General features: G+C 52.8%; 6 protein-coding genes and 2 non-coding genes across 8 annotated transcripts; 4 read left to right on the top strand and 4 right to left on the bottom strand.

The window, feature by feature from the left end:
• The first annotated feature begins 322 nt into the window (after window positions 1-322).
• NCU15355 lies at window positions 323-394 on the top strand. Its single transcript has one exon. It is a non-coding gene; the product is annotated as a tRNA-Arg (tRNA).
• A 183-nt stretch (window positions 395-577) lies between these two features.
• On the bottom strand, window positions 578-5,727 carry NCU09443 (hypothetical protein; the record flags this gene model as incomplete). Its single annotated transcript, XM_953502.2, has 2 exons — window positions 578-5,186; window positions 5,246-5,727. 2 exons carry the CDS (start codon window positions 5,725-5,727, stop codon window positions 797-799), a joined length of 4,872 nt encoding a protein of 1,623 aa, XP_958595.2. The 3' UTR covers window positions 578-796.
• Window positions 5,728-5,772: 45 nt separating this feature from the next.
• On the bottom strand, window positions 5,773-7,274 carry NCU09442 (DUF757 domain-containing protein). The gene is made up of 4 exons (XM_953501.2): window positions 6,935-7,274; window positions 6,468-6,814; window positions 6,178-6,413; window positions 5,773-6,080 (listed from the first exon to the last, which is right to left on the bottom strand). The coding sequence occupies exons 1-3, from the start codon at window positions 6,995-6,997 to the stop codon at window positions 6,311-6,313; spliced, it is 513 nt and encodes a 170-aa protein (XP_958594.1). The 5' UTR covers window positions 6,998-7,274; the 3' UTR covers window positions 5,773-6,080; window positions 6,178-6,310.
• A 1,027-nt stretch (window positions 7,275-8,301) lies between these two features.
• NCU09441 (hypothetical protein) lies at window positions 8,302-12,420 on the top strand (the record flags this gene model as incomplete). Its single annotated transcript, XM_011396995.1, has 4 exons — window positions 8,302-9,193; window positions 9,257-11,565; window positions 11,620-11,759; window positions 12,108-12,420. 4 exons carry the CDS (start codon window positions 8,302-8,304, stop codon window positions 12,418-12,420), a joined length of 3,654 nt encoding a protein of 1,217 aa, XP_011395297.1.
• Window positions 12,421-12,444: 24 nt separating this feature from the next.
• On the top strand, window positions 12,445-13,509 carry NCU09440 (hypothetical protein; the record flags this gene model as incomplete). The annotated part of the gene is made up of 2 exons (XM_011396994.1): window positions 12,445-12,799; window positions 13,076-13,509. 2 exons carry the CDS (start codon window positions 12,445-12,447, stop codon window positions 13,507-13,509), a joined length of 789 nt encoding a protein of 262 aa, XP_011395296.1.
• A 953-nt stretch (window positions 13,510-14,462) lies between these two features.
• Window positions 14,463-15,638, bottom strand: NCU09439 (RecQ mediated genome instability protein Rmi1; the record flags this gene model as incomplete). Its single annotated transcript, XM_953498.2, has 1 exon — window positions 14,463-15,638. One exon carries the CDS (start codon window positions 15,636-15,638, stop codon window positions 14,784-14,786), a length of 855 nt encoding a protein of 284 aa, XP_958591.1. The 3' UTR covers window positions 14,463-14,783.
• An 865-nt stretch (window positions 15,639-16,503) lies between these two features.
• Window positions 16,504-16,577, top strand: NCU15356. The gene has a single exon. It is a non-coding gene; the product is annotated as a tRNA-Val (tRNA).
• A 389-nt stretch (window positions 16,578-16,966) lies between these two features.
• Window positions 16,967-21,856, bottom strand: NCU09438 (translation repressor/antiviral protein Ski3). The gene has a single exon (XM_953497.3). The coding sequence runs from the start codon at window positions 21,592-21,594 to the stop codon at window positions 17,260-17,262; it is 4,335 nt and encodes a 1,444-aa protein (XP_958590.1). The 5' UTR covers window positions 21,595-21,856; the 3' UTR covers window positions 16,967-17,259.
• Between the last annotated feature and the right edge of the window lie 475 nt (window positions 21,857-22,331).

The following is a 22,331-nucleotide window of genomic DNA, read 5'->3' as shown; positions in this document are numbered from 1 at the left end:
CTCCTCCAATATCCGGAAGACCCGTCCGGTGCCCGTAAGTACCTCTACATAGCGCTTATCTCCACTGCGGAATTCTAGGTAGTCTACAGGGGCACTAGTCTAATGGGTGAAAATTCTAGCGAAGATCAGTGGACGTACTCCACCATTCATACCCCCTGCTGAACGAACACCCCTGCTGAAAAAAAAGTTTTGGGAACGAAAATCGGAAAGAAAAGTTTTTTTTTTTTTTTTTTTTGGTTCAGAAGATAACAACATCCTCGCCACCCATGAGGCCCCAGCATGAGGATTACGGATGGAGAAAACAAAAAGAAAAGAAAGAAAAGGTCCGCTGGCTCAATGGCAGAGCGTCTGACTACGAATCAGGAGGTTCCAGGTTCGACCCCTGGGTGGATCGGTGTTCAGTGAACGTTGAGTTCTCCTTCTTTTTTCCATTTTTTGCACTTTTCTGGTGATGGATGATGGTTTGTGCTTCTCTTTGTTTATTATTGTATATACGTTAGCTCGCTTTCTTATGTTACCTCCTTTGTTTTTGGATTACATAGGTGGTTACTAACAAAGTTCAAAGATTGCTTGGGGTATAAAGTCAATGTTCATTGATACCTTGTCGTCAACTATAAAGAGATGTGATAGGCCAGGCAAACTGTAAAGTCTTTAGCTAGAGGTATTCGGTTTCTTAAAAGAAGATATTTACCAAGAGAAGATGAGACCCAGAAGCGAAGGAAGAGCAAAGGAGCAAAGGAACCTGCAACCACTGCATATATACTTTTACACACCAGAAAGGAACTTAGAAGATTACCTAGTCAAACCTCCAACCCCAAGTACTCCTTCCTCCATCCCCACCCCTCTCTGTTCCCCTACCTCTCTCTGGTGGCGCGTTCGCAGAAGACAACGAAGCGCTAGACGTAGAATCCGGAGACGTCCCCTCTAGTCTCTGCAACGCCTCTTCATTGACCCTTACACCGGCACCCGCACCCGCACCCGCATCAGTACTACCACCAGCACCATCACCAGTCCAAGGCCCGCCCTTCTCTTCATCTTCCAGGTCCAAATCCTCATCACTCACGTCGCTGACTCCATCTTGCCCATTTTGATATCTCGCCCCGTGACGCCCGTACTGGTGGTACTGAGCAGAGCTCGAAGACTCCCCTACCTCTAGAGGTATACTCTGTCCATCAAAGTCGGAACTGATAGTTGTGAGAGTTACGTTCCTTCGATGACGATGACTTCGATCTTGTCCCCCCTGTTGGCGATCACGAGAAGACAAAGAAGCAGCACCATGACCACCATCCCAAGCCCCTCCACTAACCATCCCCGCGAACCTTCCCCCTTTTGTTCTCCTCAACTCGTCATACCCGCCTTCCTCCACCACCATCCCTCCCTCGATCATCACCACGCGATCGGCAATCCGCATCATTTCCTTGGAGTGGGTTACTACGATGATTGCCATTTCTTCGTTTTTCCCTTCCTTTCCTTGATGTCCTTTCCCTTCCTTAGAAGTATCGATATGAACTCCGGTCCGATTACCATGAACAAGTCGAGCAAAAACCTCCCTTACAGCTTCCGCACCCTCCGCATCCAAACTAGCAGTCGGTTCATCAGCCACCACCACTTTCGGACTCCTCACTAGTGCGCGCGCGATACTGACACGCTGGGCTTGGCCGCCTGAGAGTTGTAGGCCGCTACCCTCGCCTACGACGGTGTCGTAACTTGCAGGAAGGGAGATGATAAAGTCGTGGATGGAAGCTAACTGGCATGCGTGAACTAGACAGTGGAAGTGGGAGGGGAGGCGCAGGGGTGAAGAGTCAGGGAGACCATACAAGATATTTTCGCGGAGAGTGGTGGGTAAAAGGAAGGGGTGTTGTGGGATGTATCCCACACACGAGCGGAGGGAGGGGGTGTGTACTTGGTCAGAGGGGATGGAGTTGAAAGTTAAGGAATTATTGGTGGGGGTAGAAACAGAAGGGGGGTAAAGGTTGAGGAGGAGAGAAGCAATGGTTGATTTGCCGCAGCCGCTGGAACCGACGATTGCTGTGCATGTGCCGGGGTTGATTGTCAGATTCAAGTTCCGCAAGACGAGAGTATCGGGCGCAGAGGGGTAGGCAAAGCGCAGGTTTTGCATGCGGATGGGCAAGGGGTTGGAGATGCGCTGAGAACCTTGGGATTCATGGCTTGACGAGTGGGAGAGGTTGGCGAAGTAAAGCATTTGGGTCGCTGTTGCCTTTGCTGCGGCGATCTGCGGGACGTTGGCTAGCATGTTGACGCAGGTTCCCAAGCTGAATAAGATGAGGTTGATGACGCGCAGCAAATCGGTCACCGAGGCGCGATCCTGGGATAAGATCTTGGCGCCGTAGTAAAAGATCATGGCGGTCAGGTAGTAAGCGATGGATTGGTTGAGACCAAAGAAGAGACCAACGTAGGTGGCCCTCCTTAAACCGAGCTGGTACGCTTCGGTTGTCTTGGCTTCGTATTTCCGCGTGAACCACCCCTCGAGTGTCAGGGCGCGAACGACTTTGATGTTGCCAAAGGTCTCGGTGAGGACTTGTCCAGTCCGCAAGGCGGCTTGGTCGCAGCGGGATTCCCATTTGTCGCTGAACAAAGCATTAAGACGGCCGGTGATGACGGCAGCAGGAATACCGGCGAGGGTGACGAGGGTCAGGTCCCATTGGATGGTCAAGGCCCAGACGATGGCGACGGTGATCATTGTGCAGACGATAATCAGAATGGGGAGGAACATGCCGACTAGCTTGCGCATTTCTTCGGCGTTACGGTCCAAGCAGGCCACGATCTTGGCCGGGCTGTGGGAGTTCTTGTCAAACCACGATTTTGGTTGCGCCAAAATGCGCGTCATGGCTTCGGAGCGGAGGGTGGTAACCCATTTCGTTGCTACTTTCTCAAGGAAGTAATAACTGCCAAACGTAGCGAGAGCGTCAGCACAGGCAATGGCGGCGAGGATCCCTGCGTATTTGGAACCGGCGGCGAGTCGGGCGGAAGGAGACGACCAGAAGGAGGAGAGCAGTTGCGCAAAGACATATGAAAAAAGGGGGTTGGCGGCTGCTACTACCAGACCCAGACAGATACCCAGAAAAAGTTCGAGTTTGGAGCGCAGGTCCAGAGTGGGCCAGACGGTGCGGAGGATTGCCGACAAAGAAGGGAGGCGGTTGTTGACCGAGTGTCGCTGTTTTTTGCTTAGCTGGGGATTGGAAGAGTGAGAAGCAGCCGAGACAACAGACGCCATGCTATTCCTACGCTTCTTGCGGAATCCAGCTCTTTGTTTCTTATTGGCAAGCTTGTCGAGGAAGAAGAGCTCAAGAGAATCCAGGCTTCCGTTTGATTGAGCTTCAGTGACCTTCTGATCAGGGTGCTGAGCCCGCCGGGCATTAGCCACGCGGGTTTTCTTGACTGAAAGGCCAGTTTGGGTGATGAGTTCGATGGAAGAGGTGCTGTGTCTGCGGTCGTCTGGCTTTGAGAAGGGAGAGACATCACGAGTGCCATCGGGGTTCGCGTGGGGGTGGGGGTGGTGGACTGGTACTCTGCCCGCGCCCAACAATCGTGAAAGTGGTCGTGACTGTCGGTTGTCCGCGGAAGAGTAGGTATCATAACCAAACGTTAACCTGGGAAAGACGATACTGCCCCTCTGGCCACGCAGGCTCAGTCCGCGAACTAGCTGGACGTAGGTAGCCTCTTCAATCACCTCCTCCTCTGACTCTTCTTCTTCAAGCTCTTGAATATCCTCCAACTCGCTCTCTACCTCCTTCTCCTCCTTCTCGCTGTCCTCTGCACCCTCTCCATGATCACCACCGTCATGATCAGCCGAGGCAACAAGCCCAGCAAACAACCCCTCTCTCTCCTCTCTCAACTGCTTTCCATGTCCTTGTTGCACGACTCGTCCGTCCTCCATGACGTAAACCATCTCGCCCTCTCCTATGCAACCCACCTCGTGCGTGATGATGATTGTTGTTTTACCCCTCCTCCAGATGCGAATAGCGTCCATGATCAATCCCCTCGACACGGGGTCCAGACCGGAGGTAATTTCATCGAGGATCAACACGGGTGGATCGCGGATCTTGGCTCTCGCCAAAGCCAGGCGCTGACGCTGTCCGCCAGAGAGCGAATAACCGCCAGGTCCGATTTGCGTGTCTAGACCCTGAGGCATTCCGGCAACGGTGGTTTGTAGCAATGCCATGGAGCAGGCTACTTTGACGTCTTCCACTGTGACGCGGTCGGGCTGATAGCCTCCATATGCGACGTTCTGGAATAAACTATCGTTGAAGAAAACGCTGGATTGCTGGATCAGGGTAATGTTCTGTCTGACCCATCCTAGGTCGAGACGCGTAATGGGTTGTCCATCGACAGTGATTTGGCCTGTCAAGGGCTCATAGAAACGGACGAGCAGATTGCCGAGGGTGGACTTGCCGGAGCCGGAACGACCGACGATAAAGGTCAGAGAGCCGGGTGTAAAGTGAAACGACGAAGGCTGAAGGACCAAGTTGGAGGGTGCAGACGGGTAGGCGAAGGAGATGTTGGAGAGAGAGATGTCGCCTTGACAGGTAGGGGGTCGAAGGCCGCCAGGCTCTTTACAAGTCTTGGTCTGACCGGGATCAGCTTGGCGGACGAGATCGTGGAGAGATTGGCCTGCTGCCATCCCTTTTGCTAGGATAATCCATTGAGGGCCGAGGTTTTGAAGGGACTGAAAGGAGATGAGGGCGCAGTAGAAGGTTGTCAAGGCGTTTCCGGGGGTCAGCTCCTCCCGGTTGACGAGCACGACGGCAAAGTAAAAACCAACAACGAAGAGTGACATCATCCACAGCTTGATGTAGCTCATCTGCCCATTATTGGACAACACCTGACGGGTGTAGTACTTGGACGAGCGTCGCACAGCCGAAATGAACTGGAAAGACTCGTGATCTGCCGCATTGTAAGCCTTGACGAGGTCGATGGCGGTCGTAGCAGCCGTTGCATGCTTAGCAGCCTCGGCAAGTTCGCGCTTTTGGCCGGCGATGGCAGGGTCAAGAAAGCGGGCGATGAGCCAGAGAATGAGGGCAGACGGCAAAGCGGTGGAGAGCATGACCAGTGTCAGCTTGTAAGAGTAGTAGAGAGCCACGATGATACAGGAGAAGAAGACGAGCAGGTCGCAAACTAGAAAGCCGAACACTTGGGAGGTGCCCATTTGGAGTTCGCGGGCTTGTCTTCCGGGGGTGTGTGTGTTAAGTAGTGTTTCTCTCCAAAGGGGGAACGGAGGACTCACGTCTGGATGGCAGTCATCAAGCTGGACATGCCATGCTCTCGGAGATCGAACCAAGCCGCACTTTTCTTGAGAAGGGTCGAGAATAGAGTCTCTCTGGTCGTCTTTGCGCGCAACTCGCCGGCCATGACCCAAAGTGCAACGTCAAAGCTGCAAACCACCCACATGCCGATTCCGAGGAGGAACATATACAGGCACCAGTGGGAAACCTGGTGAAGCAATTCGGATGCGGCGATGACTCCTGCGCCGTAAGAGGTGCAGACCTCAAAAATCTTGCCGAGAAGAACAGCGTAGGCGGTCCGGCCGGCGGCAATGACGGCTGAGCCGCAGAGAGCGGTGACCATGAGTGAGACATGGGCTGGGCGGGTGAAGGCAAAGAGGTTTTTGAAGGACGATCTCACGGGCTTGGGGGCTGGTTGAGCGGGAGCCGCAATGTCGACAGCGATGGACTCACCCTTTTCCGTTTCGTGCTTTGGGCTGCTCATCGTGACTGTTGATGACAGCAGTTGTTGACTGTCAAATCAGTTTGACCAGATCATGGTGAAATGGGTCCAAGAGGAAAAAGACGGTCGGCCTTTTGGAGGAGGAAGTGGTAGTAGCAATTCGAAAGGCTGGTGGCAAGTGGTGATAGTATAATAGGAGGGCCATTTTTGCGATTCGGGTTTCTGTGGTAATAGGATGCGAAGGGAGAAGCGTCTGTGGTGTAGCTTTGTGAGGGTCTTTGTTTGGCGGTGCTTGCTATTGTTTGTGTCGAGCCATACACAGTAAAGTGCTGGGTGGGCTCAGGGGTAGCCGAGAACAATAGGAAGCAGTCGTGGCTGAGATGGAATAGCCCGATCTAGGTAGCCGGCTCTGGAACAATAAGTACTTTGGGATCAAAATCTTGATGGGATGGAAAACCGCGGCACTTGTAATTCTTTGGTAAAGATGCTTACCTCGCTCTCTCTCTCTCTCTATATCCCAACCTATGAAGAGGCATAACATATACACCCGCGAGGACATGCTTCAAGAACTCGACTGGATGGATTGCAGAGAAATTCACTTTGTATTCGCTCGATGGTTGGTATCCTATGCGCTGCTGCTGCTGCTGCTGCCCTGGGTGTTGCCCTTGGCCTTTTGCCTCTCCTTTTCCGCCTCCTCGTAGATCCAGTCGTTGAGGCCGGCGCGGTTTCTGAAACATGTCAGTATTCTTTGCCTGTAACACTGGGACGGTAGGTGATCGTACCTCGCAATCTCGACGGCATAAAACTGCATGCGCGGCACAAAGATGGTCTCCTTCTCGCCGTACTCGGTCTTGGGGGAGGCCCTCAGCAGAGTGCCAAAGTTGTAGTCGTCAATCTTCTTGTCGTAGGCCATCATGAAGGTGCGCCACCTCTCCTTGCCCGTCTTGCTCTTCATCTCGTCCTCGTTGATGGGCTCGGCGGGGTCGAACTCGGGGAAGTCCCTCTTGAGGTGCTCGAAGATGTCGTCGTCCATCTTGGTCAGGCGCAGCTTGGAGCCGGGCACCTTTTCGAGGATGGCCCAGTACGTAGCCATCTGCTGGACGGCTTTGACGGCGAATTGCTTCTCAATCTGGTTGGGTGCTAGTGGTCAGCATGCTGTCAGGGTGTAGGGTGGCGCATTGTGTGTCGCAATGTTCGGCGCAAAGAATAACGAGCGAGGCTGAGGGGCGGGGGGAGGAAGGCGACGTACATCCTCAAAGTTGTCCGCATTCTCAGCGTCAAAGTCCTTGGGCACCTGGGTAGTGACAGACATGGTGGGCGGTGTTGTCCGTATTCAAATTACTGTATGTGTGGTAGTGGTGGTGGTGGTGATGTTGGTGATGGTGGATGAGAAAGATGACCAGGAAAAAGATTGAATGGAGACAAGGGAAGCCAGGGTTCTGAAGATGGCCTCCAAGTACCTCCGTCACTCACGACCAGTCCAACTGAAGGGAAGCGACGAGAACCGCCCAGACGCACGCATCAAATCCTGGCTGTGCGATGCGACAAGCTTTCCATGAAGGTAGTTATAGTGGACATCTCGCTATGAGCTTCCGCTGAAGGAACTCAGCAGGTACGTCTGCGCTAACAGCTGACTTCTTTGGTACGACGCCCGCACGTGCTGCCATTGGACTGCGCTGTATTGGGAGAGGCGGGGCAATGACATGCGTCTGACGGGGCCTGGCGGAGGATGTGGAGGGGCCAAAGCGCAGAATTTTGGTACCGGGGTAGCTTTATCGATAAGAGAAACCTGGAAGATGGGATGAACACCCCGATAAGAGAAATAGGTATTTATCGGCTTATGTAATCTTTGTCTTATCACTTACACTGCATATTCCCTGTTTGGATTTAATCGGTCAAATCAGATGAAATCTTGTCTCAACACCATCATCAACATCATCAACATCATCACCGCCACCATCGACATCAGGCAATACATGCCCTCACTCCTTCCAGTTCATTCCCATTGTTTTGTGTCACAATCTTCTCCTCATCTTCATCTCAAACTTGTTCTGTCGTTGTTTCCTCTGTATACCTGCCGCTCTGCCACCCCAGGACAATGACTGTCTGGACCAAGCGGATGGCCAGAGACTGCCGTACCTGCTTCTCATTCATGGAGAAAGGAATCGCAGACTTGGAAAGGAACGCCAGGCAATTCCCTCCAGAAACAAGACTTGAGAGCAGTAGCCATCAAGTTTATTTGAGATAGCACCCTCATCGGCATCTGCTCAGTGTTGGGGGAAATACGTCTAGGTATGAAGGAGTGCCACACTAGGAGACCAGAACTTCACTTACCTCTCCTTACCGGCAGCAACTGGGCACACCTACCTTGGTTATGTCACTTGGCGATAGTTGGTGCTTCTTCCTGCCCTCAACTGCATCCTTGACTCAGCCGGAAGGAGCTGGGGAAGGCCGAGGGCATGACCCTGATCAGTGCCATCAACTTGAGTTAAAAGGAACCCAGAGGTCCGACCTCTTCCCCTTGCTCCCACCACTTCAACCCAACCCAACACTCTCTAGACAAGACACCATCATTTACCCCAGTATCCGTATCCGAGAAGCAAGCATTCTTTCGCCATGGACAACTTGAACTCCTTCGAAGATCTCGACTATGAATACACTCACAACATCAAGTTGGATTCCGCCATCCCGCCCCCTTATGACCGGACTTTGAATGTCTGTTGGTCCCGCCTCCCCCACGGCTTCAAGGAGGGAGAGGGCGACGTTGTTGCGGCCTTGCCCAAAGACACCTGCACCACGACTCAACTACCTCTACCTCCAAGGACTAGTTCTACTTGCCATCAGGATCCCTCCGAATCTTCACGAAAAGCTGGCCACTGGGGCTACTCTAGCCTGCCCGCCGATGTTTCCCTTGAGATCTGCCGCTACATCGTCCAACAGCACTCCACTGACAAGCCGATCCGCCTCAGCAGGTGGTCTGTCTACACTGGCCTATATCCCGTCAAAAAGGACTCCTCACTCGTCCAGGGCTCGGAACGGGAAATCTGGGAAAGTGACTTCTTCGAGGACCATGACCAAGCATTGCGTCCTCTTATTCCTTACCTCCAAGTCAATCGTCGCTTTAGGGCCGAACTCGTAGCTGTCGCTCTCCTCAATAGTCGGTACCATCTTGTCGTTACTCCCTTTGGGCTTACCACAGACATGCCATGGCTTGCCAAGTGTGGCCGATTTTTAAATGACATCACCATGGAATTTGATTGCACCAGATTCTATGGTGGCAAGCCCAGAACAAGAGAAAAAATCGAAGCTGCTATACACTCTGGCGTGTTCAATGAGCAACAACTGAAAACAGCATTGGCGCCTGGCAAAGATGCCCTAGAGTCCGTGAAGCACTACAAATGCGAATTAATCGACGTGTTGAAGTTGCTTACATGCGGTCGGAAATACCCTATCGACCGCTTGACTATCATGGTCAGAAAGTATTGGGGATCGCGGGAGAGCATGCCGCGTAAGTCTTTTGACAACCTCCACCCTGTTCTCTGTGGCCATTCGAACTGACAGTTATTCGCAGAAGGGTACCCCTACTTTGATCCGACATGGCTCAACTTTCTCCTGGCCATTCCCAGCGTGCTGCAGTCCAATGTCCTGAACCTGGAGACAATCGGCGTGCCTCCAAGGCTTTTAGGCTTGATAATCACCAAATTCTGGGGAGAGGCAAAACCTCCAACCGAGGATGCTCAGAAGCCACATTTTACATGGAGTCCCTCTCCGTCCACCCTCTGGCCCGAGATTCCGGGGCAGTCCGCAGCCATTTCTATACGCGGCTCCGTCGACCTGACCGCCGATTACCTCCTCAGGCTTGATAGCCCAGGCGAAGTTGCGATCCACACCTTTTCAAGCCGGGAAGCAGAGAAAGAGCAGCAGTCTGCCAAGAAAAGACAGAAGTCAAGACGCAAGAAAGTCAAAAAGTCTTCCACTCTTCCCAGTTTGAAACCAGAAATAGAACCAGAACCCGTCGCAGGACACGAGGAACAACAACCAGGAGAACAGGCGCACTTCCAATCGCCTTCTCGGCTCTCGGACAGCTCACCCGCAGATGTGAAACCGGGTTCATCACTTCAAATGGAATCCAGAGCAGCAAAAGCCTTGGGTACGTTTGACTCATCGGGTATGGCAAGGTTCTGGAACGAGCGAAAGAAGACAGAGCCGGATGAGGTATCGATGTCCTCGCCCGAAAAGAAAGCTCTCCACATGCGGCGGGCACAGGAAAAGTTTGCGGAGCTGTCGAAGTTGCTGGAGGCGGCGTCTCCAAAGGCACCTCCGGGTTCCTCTGAACGTTCAACCGTTGTTGCCGGTGCAGGTGTTCCAAGGACAGGAACTGGGCCAGAGGTACCCCGGGCCACTCTAGCTGGTGGTTTTGTTCCCCTTTTGTCACCTGTCTCTCAACCTGCGACACGGCAGCAGCCGCCCTCCCAAGTACATGTACCACCTGATCCTTCTGCTGTGCCTATCCCAATGACTGATGGAAAGTGGATGAGGCTTACGGATGAGGACAGCAGGCCCAGCAGGGCCGGTTCTACTGCTCAAAGCGGGAATGGCGCTGGAGACCTGACGGACTCTAGGGACTGTGCCGACACAAAACCAGGGGATAAAGATGTCTTGGGTATCGAGGAGTGCACCCGGGCTAAAAACAAGAGGAAGAAGAGGGGGAATGGGAAACACGCCCATTCACAGGCTCAGCACGAGACATCACATGCCGACAAGGTCGAAGCGTCGTTGAAAAGTCTCAAGGATGAATGGTCCGCCACATTGGGGGAATCCTCAAAGATGAAGCAAGATAAGAAGAAAGAGGAAAGCGCTTCTGGTCTAGAACTAGGCTGTTCGAGCAAAAAGGCTGAGAACAAGAAGGCCGGCGACAATGAGTGTGAGAAGTCTGAGGGTACTCTTACCTCTGCCTCTGGCTCGGAGGAGGCTAAGAGTAAGGCTGGACTACCACAATCATCACAAACGGCACAGGTTTCTCCTCCACCACCTTCAGATCTACACATTGCTGGCTCATGTTTGGGCAACTCGGGGAATATGGAGAGTGGGGAGAGACCCGGATCGCAATCACCTCCCGAGCTACAGTTACCTCTATCTTCAGAAGCTTCAATACCTCTGCCAACACCATGGCTGTCAATGGAGGTGCCAAAGGAAGGAATACCGAACGCATCCGATGAAGATGTAAAGGCTGGAGAGGAAGCTAAAGAGAATAAATCCAGCTTTCCCAGCCAAGACACTCAGGTTGGAGGTATCGCCAGTTCAAAAGCAGGAAACTCCAAGGAAAAAGGTAAAGGACGGTGGAGTGGAAGCCTGAAGCCGGTCGGTGAGGACAAGAAAGTCGAGAGAAAGTCCGCATCACGACCGCAACCACCTTTGCCCCGGTCCGAAACGCAGACTGTCCAGGTGCGAGAACCGATCAATCAGTGTCAGAGGCCAAATTATCCACATGTGAGCACAAAAGGGTTCAAACAACGACCGCAAGGACAGCCACAACGCCAACAACCGCATTTCCACCCGAAAGGACTTTCAACATCTGCTTCAAACCTGCCGCCTTCTCAGCAACCTTTCTTGAATGGGCCGGAAGCATCAGCGTTATATCACCGCGATCAAAATCATAGAATGGACACGCTTGATATGCTACGCACGATGGCTCAAGTCCAACCAATGTCTCAGGCACCATCAATACCTCCATTCCAGGCACCATCGATATTCCAGGGCCAAGTGCCTGTGATACATCCTATGTATCCGGCATCTCAGGTGCCAATAACGCCTCAGGTGCCGCCAGTACCCCGGATACCGCCATCATCCCTTTACTCCCAGGCGCCCATGACACACCAGGTATGAACCGTATTCCAAATGCTACCAAACTCCCAGGTACTAACTGTATCCAAGGTTCCACCCATGTCCCAGGTTCAGTTTCGATCGATGCCGCAGATGCAACCGTTCATTCACAACCCCTACTATTCCCAGGTACCAACAACAACAATGTCTCAGGTACCACCGATTCCGCTGGCGCTTTCTTCACAACAAACGTATCCCTTCCTGCAAGAAACATATCAGCCAGTTCGCTTCCCATGCCCAGGGCATGAGCAATGTAATGCGCAAACGTGCTATCAAGAGACGCCAGAGCACTTTCACTTTCCAAGCGTGCATCAGTTGCCACCACCACTACATCCAATGAACGCCGAGCTATCTGGAATGGCAAGAATACCTCGATATGAGGACCGAAATATGTATTCCAGTGAAGTTCTACCAAGTCAAAATGCACATTTGACGCACATGGCGAAAGCTTCGCTTCTAGATACCATGAACGTACCCGGCATGTATCCGGTGGTAAGTACGAGTGGAAGTGCAAATGGAAGTACTTCTATACCTCACAGAAACGGTATCAGTAATGGCCTCATACAATGCCGAGTCCCCATACCAGCACAAGCACCAAACTCAAACGCCGAACGACCACACCGGCAACGGTCCACTACGGCTGGTGATTGTACACGTTCCGCAACGGGGGTATATGATGATGATGATGATGACGGCCAAGGAAAGGGATATCCGACGTCTTTCGGAAAGGGGGATACTAGTGTCTATGCTCCTGCCTCTGGGCGTCTGAACGGCTTGGATGGTCCGGGTGAGGAGACGGCCAAGGAAGAGGGAAAGGGAAAGGAGGTTGAGAACAAGCCCGAGTTTCAGTAGGACGGCGACTTGGGGAGGCGGAAGATGAAGGATGGCATTTGGTCGTCCGGGGATACTTTGATCTTCCAGTCACAGTATCACCAAGTGCAAATGGTTTTGAAAGATGCGTCGCGGCCTTTACCAGTGCCGGAAGACCCATCTTCACTGCATGAAGCATCTTCACGGTCTTCACTCCGAGAGCAGACACCGACGCGGCCAGAGGCGGAGTCAGAGATACACATGTCCAAGCCTGAGGGACCCAAGGAGACTGAGACGTTGAATGAGGAGCCAAATGGCGTGTCAAGAGACCCCAAGAAGCCCAGGTACATTCCAGGCCACGTCCCAACGCATGTCCCAGATTTCGCACCAGCGTACTACGTACTAGCGGACGCACCACTGTGTGAGTCGCAGGATATGCCAGATAACACGCCGTGGTTTGAGCCAAAGTATACCTCAGTGGATATGTCGACGGATGGGCCAGCGGATGTGCCAGATTGTCCAGATTGTATCTCACGAAATATGTCAACGAATGGGCTAAAGGATGGGTTAGCGGACCTTCCACAGACCGTTCCGGAAGATTCCTCGCAGACTATACCAGAGTATTGTCCTCCAGCCATGTCATAGTGTGAGCGAAAAGTCTTGTCGGACCTGTCAAATGAAGAGAAAAACGGGAAAGTCAATGGGTCATGGGCCTACATTGCTGGGGCCACGGAGCCTGACTTTAAGCAGCAAAAGAAGAGGAAGCCAAAGTCCAGGGAACACGAGGCCAAGGAACGCGAAGCCAAGGAGCCCGAAGTCAAGGAGCCCGAAGTCAAGGAACCCGAAGTCGAGGAGACCTCAACCGTGAAGCCCACACTTTCCAAGCCTGCGTCTCTAGATTTTGAAGCAACAAAACTCGAGGAGATCAAAATCAGTGACTGGTGGGATTACCACATTGGTGCCGCAAACGAGTCTGACTTTGAGACGAAGAAGAAGAGGGACCCTAAGTCTAAGGCGGCTGACACAAAGGGGCCGGTACCTTCAGAGCTTGCGTCTTCGGATTCTGGAGCTACAAAACTCGAGGAGATGAAAGTCAGTGATTGGTGGGATTACCATAGATGGCGCCCATGAGTCTATCTTTGGCCCGAAAAAGACAAGGGGATTGAGACTAAGCCGGGAAATGAAGAGCTCGCAAGCTCGTCTGATGGGATTCTTTTGAAAGCCAATGAAAGTGAAAATTCCGGGCTGGCTGAGCTTGTGGCATGTTGAAGATGTTGAGGATATTGGGTATTGGTACGGTAGGTATCACATTGGAACGTTGGAACTTTGGGGGATGGGATCCGGATATGGATCAGCTCAGTAGCTGAGTTGTACGAGACCCGACTTGTAGGTTGGGCAAAGGAAGTTGGGCCAGCCAGTTAGGAAAGCGTAAGTAAGCGTGTATGTTTGTGTGCTACTAATGGATGATCAGAAAAAAAGCGAAGCTAGGTATGTATGTTTAACTTGGAGTCATAAGCGACAGGTTTGTTTAAGTATATCTAATACCTCTAGAAGTAGAGAGAAAGATATCATGGGAAATATTCCTTGATTATTAGATGTAGGAAGCTAGACTAGAGCTAGAGTTAGGGGTATAGCTAGATTGGATGATGCAGAAATGCATTAGAGAATGAGGAGCGATTTCCAATGCGACTGTGTTCGTTCGTGCTCCCTTTTATTTTATCATGGTTGCTATATGGTGTTTAATCTTGGTCATTGTGCATGTGCATCTGAGATCAAGTTCTTATCATATGTCACTTGAATCCCCAATCTCCAGATGTGCGAAGGTGCGAAGGCTGCGATAGTCGACAAGTGCCCAACGTCTGGGTGAAGGACAACCAACAAAGGGGGCGTCAAGTAAGATGCGAGATGGATGGACGTACCGCGCACTGCGTCAACGGTTCACGGAGAACAAGATCCTCACGATAAAGAAAATATCCAGCGCTTCATTTCGACTGTTGGAACTCTGTGCCCTGGGCTGCCTTCACTGGCCTTGCCCATTCACTGGCACACCCATCCGGGTTATACATCGGCTGCCTGCCCGGCTTCCGTTTTCCCTTTTGCACTACCTGAACAACTCCAACCAACCCTTTTTGTCGTCGAGTCCCAGCCCTCCATCCGATATGAACTCTTTGAGGTGGGCATGATAGTGCCAACGCCAGACTGTCCGCGGCCCCTCTATCCATGTGTGTCCCTCTTTGATTACCAACACTCCCAGGGCATTTTATCCCATTTCCATCCCCTTCCCTACCTCTATCCCCATTCCCATCCCCTTCATCAGGTACTTCTCTTCATCTCCTCCTACCCCCGTCCATTGTCCCCCCACTTCCCTACTTCCCCCCTCCTCTCTCCCTTTCATTGCCACTCACTCACCCCCTCTGAGCCTGAACCTCCCCCCTCACCCTCTCAAACCGTCCCTGTTCCCAAACCCTCCCCCACCCCTCTACCCTACCCCCCAACACTTTGACCCTCCCCGGCTCCAACAACACCACCCCCCTCGCCACTTTTGTCCCCTTTCTCAACAACAACTTACACCCGATCGGCGTCCCCCCAACCATTTTTCCATTGACAAATTGCGGCACGGCGATTTCTTCTATTCTTTTTAGTTCTAGCGCATAGAGTCTCTGCCCTGAGCAATCTTGGAGAGTTATTTTGTGTGTTGCGTTTTTGCGGTCTTTTGCTTGTTGGGCTTGCTGCTGGGCTTGGGCTGTTGCTGCTTGTTGCTGGGCAGCTTGCGTTTGGGTCCCGCCGTCGCCCATATCTACCCCGTCGTTGGGATCATTAGGATCGGAGGAGTTGGAAGTGGTGGGGAGGCGAATAACTTCCCTCCCGCGCGTCTGTTCCCCGCGCTCGATGGACTCAAGCTCTTCGACGACTTCCCATTTGGAGCGGGACAGGTTGACGATGTCGAGGACTTGGACTAGGACGTCTTGTGGGAGGGTCTGGTCTTTTGGGTACCCCGTAGGTGGGTGTTGTTGACCGGATGTTAAAGAGGGGGGGAAGCTGTGTGAGGAGACGTAGCTGGGGTCGAGGAGACCGGGCGTGGAAAGGTCGGAGGAAAGGAGGCGGAGGCGGGCGGTGGCTAGGAGGGAGGGAAGGGGTGGGATGTTGCGAGAGGTGGTGGAGGGGATGAGGGTTGTGAGCCAGGAAAGGGAGGGGATGGGGAGGAAGGTGGTGTGGGAGTCGGTGGTGAGTTGCCGGTGGAGGGTGCGGGCTGTTTCCATTTTGGTCTGAAGGCAGGTGTGGTTGTGGTTGTGTTGGTGATGATACCAAGGCGGCGATGGGTTTGAACGCTGGTGGTGATGGGAGTGGTGAGGTTTAGATGAGTTTGTCTCGGCCAGATCTGTCGAGCAAGACTTGTCGGTTGAAACTAGGATTGTTTCGTGAAAGTGTGTTCACGATTGCCCGTAAGCTGTGTTGGTAATGGGGGTTTGTTTTGGTCGTGATATTTTTCCTTGCGGAATTCTGGTGTTTTGTTCCCTCCAAATGAAATCTGATGGTAAACTGAGTTCTCCCCCAAGATGTCGTCCACTTGCGCAACTGGTTGTTCGTCCCCTTGCCGTCCCTCTAGCACGACTTGCCTTGCGTCTATCAGGGATGACACTTTTCGAAAACCGGAAAGGTTAAAGCGAAGGCTTCTTGACCGAGTGTTTGTGAAGAAAGGTTGGTTGTCGAAAGAAACGAACGCGAAGTCGCAGGAGCATCAAACAAGATTCTAGACTAGAATCCTTCGGGTTCATAGCACTGGCAAAATGCAATGTTAGTACCACTAAGCTGTTACACCAATTCACAGCGCTGGCGCTAACTACGTGGCTAGCGTCCCAGCTCCCGTATCTCCCGTGCTCCCCTAGCTCGTCCCCGCTGTTCTCGACGGGCGCTAACCACAAGATGGACAAGACAGCTGAAGAAATCAGAAAAATATACTACATTACTTTTTGCATTCTCCATAGACCTCACAGTATTCTCGTTTGGTTTTGCCGAGCGCCTATTGCATGTAAACGCGGTAACCGTACCAAAGTGAAGAGATTTATCGACCTCGAACCATTGATATAGAGCCCAGATTTTGTGCCTACCAATAACAATCACAACGGTCCGATGGTGTAGTTGGTTATCACGTCAGTCTAACACACTGAAGGTCCCCAGATCGAGCCTGGGTCGGATCATCACAATTTCTTTTTTTCTTGCATTTTCGTTTTCCGATTCCCTCGGCACCTACCTAGTATGGATCTCTGCTTTTCTCTTCTCCGACATCCAACGCCTTATTTTTTTTTTTTTTTTTTTTTTCTCTCGCTTTCTATTTTTGCTTTCTTTTTGCGATGCTTGCCTCTATCTTCCCTTCCGTGCGCATTGCGGGTTTCCCTTGGCTACGGGGTTCCACTGGACTGGACACGATGTAAATCACAAAAGGGCAGCTCTGCTAAGCCCTCTTGACTCTGGGAAGAGAAGAGACAAGGGAAGAGCATGGACGCGCATAGGGATAGGTAGAAGACAAAGGTCATGTCATGTCATGGAAGCATAACAATTTGAAGAAAGAGAAAGAACACAGGCCAAGTAGTGGACGAGGAAGGCAGATGGGTTATAGATATATAACAAATTTAACAGTTGCTAAAATCGGGTACCCCAAAGACCCCAATGGCCTCGGGTCCAAAACACCTACGCTGCATGTCTCTACCTCTGACGATACCTTGACCCTATAGCTATACCTGAAGGTATTTAACATAGATACCAGAACTGCTACACTACGCTATCAAGGAAACATCCTGTTGAGGAGGGCCGGTGTCAACGGCGGCGGCGGCGGCGGCGGAAGGGGTGGAAGCAAGGGGAATAGGCATTCCCACCACACTTCTACTGCTTCGCCGCAACAGCCGTGACCGCATCCCCCAAACTCTCCCACCCCCTCCGCTCCCAAGGCGCAACCACGCAGCCCACCTGCGCATCCGCCGGCCTTCCCGTGCCCGCATACGCCCTCGCCAGATCCTCCGGACTCAGTTCTCCCCTAGGCGGCACTCCCTTCCTCGCTACTCTCAGCGCCATCTCACTCGCTCCCTCTGCCTCCTCCTCTCCTCCGTGCTGGGCAGCCAACTGCGCAACCCTCGACCAACCATGTGGCAAGAACGGATGCAACATGACATCCGTCATGGGCTGGGCCTCTCCTGACCCCATCGCAGTGAGGATCGCCCTCAAAACTTCACCCAACTGCGCCTGCTGCTCCGGGCTAATCCCCTCGTCACTAGAGCGGAGAGATTGGAGTTCAGACACCACGGCATCCATTGACTCTGCGTCATTGTCCAGCAGGGCAATAACGCCTAGCAGCAAAACGGACTGGACATGCTGTTCCTTTCTTTCCTCCGAGTCCGCAATCACGCCAAACAAGAGATCCCGACCGCGTTCGCGAGCGTCTTCTTGACCCGTGGCCCAGAGGATTTGCGCCAGCAGGCAGGCGACGTCAGGGTTGGTGTTGGACTCGGAGAGGGCCTGGTCGAAGGCGGTGACTGCGGCGGTAATGTCGTGGGAGTAGTAGTGCGCTAGACCTAGTGTGACGTGCGCAGAGAGACGCAGCTTGCGGCGTTCTTCGGCTGTTAGTTCGTCGGCGGACTCGTCGGAGGATAGTTGGAGTGCCAGGTCGGCGGAATCGATTGCTTCGTTGAAGAGACGAGCGGACAGCTGAAGGCGGGCGAGATCGGATTTGACGATGGCGAAGTGTTTGAGGGCTAGAGGCGACTCGGTGGTTTCGTACTCTTGCTCGAGAGTGGTGGAGAGGGAGTCGAGGATGGAGATAGCTCTCGGAGTCTCGCCAGTGCGCTCGAGGAAGAGAGCGAGGAGGTGGTTATAGGCCAGGTCGGTAGAGGACGAAGCAGAGGAGTGAAGGGATTGCAATTGGGTGAGGGCGAAGATGGGTTGGATTAGGGACGTGGTGGGGAGAGACTCGGAGGATGAGAAGGAAAGGATGTGATCGAACATGGAGACTGCGTATCTCTGGCTGATGACCCGTGAGGTATCGCCCGAGATCTCCATGGCGTGCGTAAACAAACCCCTCGCATCCTTTTCGTTCCCTGTCAACAGTGCCACAACACCCTGCCCCAGCCAAGCAAGCGAGTAATCCGGGTCCGTCGACTGGGACCGTGTGAATGCTTCATTGGCGAGCGCAAGATCGCCCTGTGCCAACGCCAAAGTAGCCAGGTTGGCCCAGACGTGGGCGCCACGTTCATTCAGGAAGAGCGAGCGGCAGAAGGCATGCTGAGCTACGGCTGGGTTGACTTCAGAGGTTACGACACCCAAAGCGTTCCAGAACTCGGAGTTGCCAGCCTCCAGCTCGATGGCGCGCTTGAAGCAGGCCATGGCGGCCTTGATATAGTTGGTGGGCTTCTTGTGGCTGTTCTTACGGATGTCCGGAGGCAGACAGGCGTGAGCGCGGTATTCGGCCCAGCCGAGGTTGTAGTAAGCCACGGACTGCGCGTGGATATCGTTGCTAGCGATATGGATGGAGCGCTTGTGGGCAAGAAGGGTGGCCTGGAGGGCTTTGGTCAAGTCTACGCCCACAGTCTCGTTCTCGGGGAAAACGCCGTCGGTGGAGACGATGCCAGTACCGACGTTGTCAATGTCCTTGAGGATCTGGTAGGCGGGGAAGTCCTCGTCGGTTCCCAGGAGCGAGGAAACGGTTTCAGCCGGAAACTCGGAGATGCGGCCTTGGATGTTGGAGAACAAGGAGCAAGCGTCACCGATGGCCTTCCAGTAGTTGAAGGTGTCCTTGATGGCATCAGGAGCCTTGGTGGCAAAGGTGAGTGTCTCGGTGGCCAGACCGGCAGCCTTGCCAAAGAATCCCTTGTTCAGACTGTCAAACGCGTTGTCGACGAGTGTCTGCATCAGGGCAGTGGCGACGCCTTCTTCGTCCGGCCGCTCCTGGATGACACGTTGATACAACTCGATGGACTCATCAAAGTCACCCAGCTCGCGCTTAATGTCGGCTAGGATGAACTTTGTGAACCACGTCTCTCCGGTGAGGTTCGCTTCAGAAGATTCCTCTAGCTTCTGGGCGTTCAGGATGGCCTTGGTGGCGGCAATGTAGCGACCAGAGCTGTGGTATGCCTCACCCAAACCCACCCAGGAATGGTAATCATTGGGAGAAATACGCAAAGCCGACTGGAAGGACACAATGGCCTTGTGGAACTCTTGCTTGTTGAGCTCGGCCACACCGAGAGCGGCGAAAGGCCAGCTTATACCCTTGCGCTTGGATCCAGGTGGGGGTTTGACTTTGCCAGAGTCGACGACTCTTTGGGCAACGAGCTCGACGCGGTCCCAGTCTCCGTCATCGGCAAAGGATCTAGCTAGCCGCTCAGCAGACTCGACCTCAGATGGCGAAAGCTCCACTGCCTTTTGGAAGCATCTGCGCGCTCTCTTCTTGTCCTTGGCGTAGTCGGCGTAGTAGATACCGAGGATGGTGTAAGCCGGGGCATAGTTGAGGTTGTTCTTGAGTGACTCCAGGAACAAGGCATAAGCTCCAGACCTGTCCTTTCGGGCAGCCTTGGAGGTGTCGATGTTCCAGATGCAGTAACCAAGGCGGTACTGAGTTTGTGATAGGAGTTCCTTCGACTGACCCTTTTTGGAAAGAATGGGAATGCAGGCCTCCAGCTCGGCTCTGGCCATGTCAAAGTCTCCTTTGAGTGCTTTGACCCAAGCAGCCTCGGTCCTAACCCGGATATTATTGGGATCACGCTTCAAAGCCCGCTCAAGGAAGTCAATGGCTTCATCGTACTCCTCCTCCTCCTCGTAGATTAGACCGACACCAATCATGGCAGGGGTGGAGGTAGGGTCGTGAGTGAGTACCGCATCGAAAAGAGCCTTGGCTTCCTGGTGGTTACGGGGAGTCTGGTAAAAGACCAAAGCCGTGCCGAGATACAAGGAAAAGGCGTCCTCGGTAAAGCGGAAATCCAGTCCCGTCTTGGCCCGCTCCTCTTTTAGGAACGTCAACGCCTTGCGCATCAGCTCGACATTGCTCTCCCATTCTTCCAGATGCTGGTAGTATTCGCCCATCAGTCTGAACGCCAACAGTGACTCGGCACCGCTGATACCCTCTGTCATCATAAGAAGACGGTCTTCCTCGGTGATGGGAGCATAGATGGTGGCCGCGCCTCCATCCTCGTCGTCCTCGCTCTCTTCCGTGCTGCCCTCACTCTTGGCCGCCGCATCCTCTGTCGTCTGTTCCTGCTTCTCCTGTGGGAAGGGAGAGACGCTGCTGGTCAAGAAGCCCATGACCACCCTGTTGAGATCACTATCAGGGAAGAAAGTGCAGTACTGTCTGAGCACCGTGACATCCCACTCCTTGATCTCCTTGTGGTCCTGCCAGTTGATGGCGATATCCCAGGCCAGCTTGTAGGGGTGCTTGATGATGACCATGTCGTTGGCGAGCTTCAGGACATTAGCCAGTTCTTGCTCCTTTTCCTCTCCTGGAGGCCAGGCCATCAGACGGTCGTGGCAGTATTGGATCAGCTTCTCCTCATACATGCGGCGCACTTCGTCGTCGTTGGTCCAGTTGATGAGCTGGGCGTAGGTGTAGCTCAGCCTGCTCTGTCTGTAGACCTCTCGCTTGACCTCCAGGGTGACCTCGTTGATTCTTGCGCCGATGCGCGTCCTCCTCTCGCCGATCAGGGTGTTGATGCGCTTCTTCTCGTTTTGCTCGACCAGCTTGGCCTGTGTCTCGTATGTCCTCCATACATGACCGAAGCGGCCCTCGATGGCGTCGTAGATGGGAGATCCGGGCAATATTAGGTCGAGGGCGTCGACGTATTGGTATGACTCGGCCTTGTTGCGGGCGTAGGTGATGAAACTGTCGACGGTTTCGTAGCATTTCTGGAGGTCGTTCGCGTCTCGGAAGATCTCGGCGAGCTTGAGGACGGCATGCTGGTGCTGCTTGAACTTTTTGGAGGTGTCGAGGTTTGGGTAGAGCTTGACGAGGCCCTGCCACGCTTCCTTTTCTTCTGGCTTGAGTCTGGTGGCGGCGAGGTATGTGTTCTCTGCTTCTTCGAGCCGCCCCTTCTTGTCGAGAGCAAAGGCCAGGAGGATGTGTCCCTGGTAGCTCTTGCTGTCCTTGTCGATGATGTTCTTTGCGCCCTCGATGGCGTCGTCCCACTGCTGCTTCTTGATGGCCTCGGCAGCCGCCTTGACGAGCTGTTTGGTGGACATGGTGCCCTGTTGAGTAGGTTACTACCTACTGTATGTTTGTTACAGACAGATGGCAGCAAAATTGGAAGGGAAATGGCAAATAGGTAGAAAATGACACGAAGAAGAAGAGATAGATGAAGAGGTAAACAATACAATTCAATGTTGCGATGTCGAGTGTGGGTAAGTGGTGATGTTGGAGTGTTAAGCTTTGTGTTTGGCGACAGCGGGTGAACTAACAAGTGAACATTGAAATCAACTGAAGCAGGCACAATGTGCAGTGCAGTGGGACTCTGTGCATCATAGACGTGGGGCCGGGTTATCTCAGCGCTCAGACCCACCTTGAGCTCCCGGGCGTGCACGGACCTATAACGAATACCACATTTTTGGCATTTTATCGATAAATTGATATTTTTTTCCAAACTGGGTAATATTCTGGCCCTCCGCTTAAGGAGGTCTGAGTGTACAATTCGATTCCAGTCGCGTAGATGGTGACCATCCTACCAAAATATCAACGTTAATACCATAAATCCACTATAATACGTCGCATCACAATAATTCTAGTAAATTTATAGTCGTATAAACAAGTACTAACTAATAATATCAATTTTATTATTGCTAATATAAAAGACAATTCGTAAAACGATATATCGGATACGTAATCTATCCGTAATCTACCTACGCATCCATTTCTTCAGTATTAACGGAATTGCTCCGAAGTATAATAATAAGAATAAGGATAAGGACAAGGACATCATCGT

This window comes from Neurospora crassa, linkage group VII (assembly GCF_000182925.2).
Source record: "Neurospora crassa OR74A linkage group VII, whole genome shotgun sequence".
NCBI classification, from domain to species: Eukaryota; Fungi; Ascomycota; class Sordariomycetes; order Sordariales; family Sordariaceae; genus Neurospora; species Neurospora crassa.
Note: the sequence above shows the minus strand (reverse complement) of the source record. Positions and strands in the feature narration are given on the sequence as shown.

Excerpts from the sequence above, each read along its gene's own strand:
- NCU09438 (XM_953497.3), bottom strand. The coding sequence starts at position 21,594 with ATGTCCACCAAACAGCTCGTCAAGGCGGCTGCCGAGGCCATCAAGAAG.
- NCU09442 (XM_953501.2), bottom strand. The coding sequence starts at position 6,997 with ATGTCTGTCACTACCCAGGTGCCCAAGGACTTTGACGCTGAGAATGCG. Across the intron at positions 6,815-6,934 it reads ATGCGGACAACTTTGAGGAT|ATTGAGAAGCAATTCGCCGT; the intron begins GTACGTCGCCTT and ends GCACCCAACCAG. Across the intron at positions 6,414-6,467 it reads TATGCCGTCGAGATTGCGAG|AAACCGCGCCGGCCTCAACG; the intron begins GTACGATCACCT and ends GACATGTTTCAG.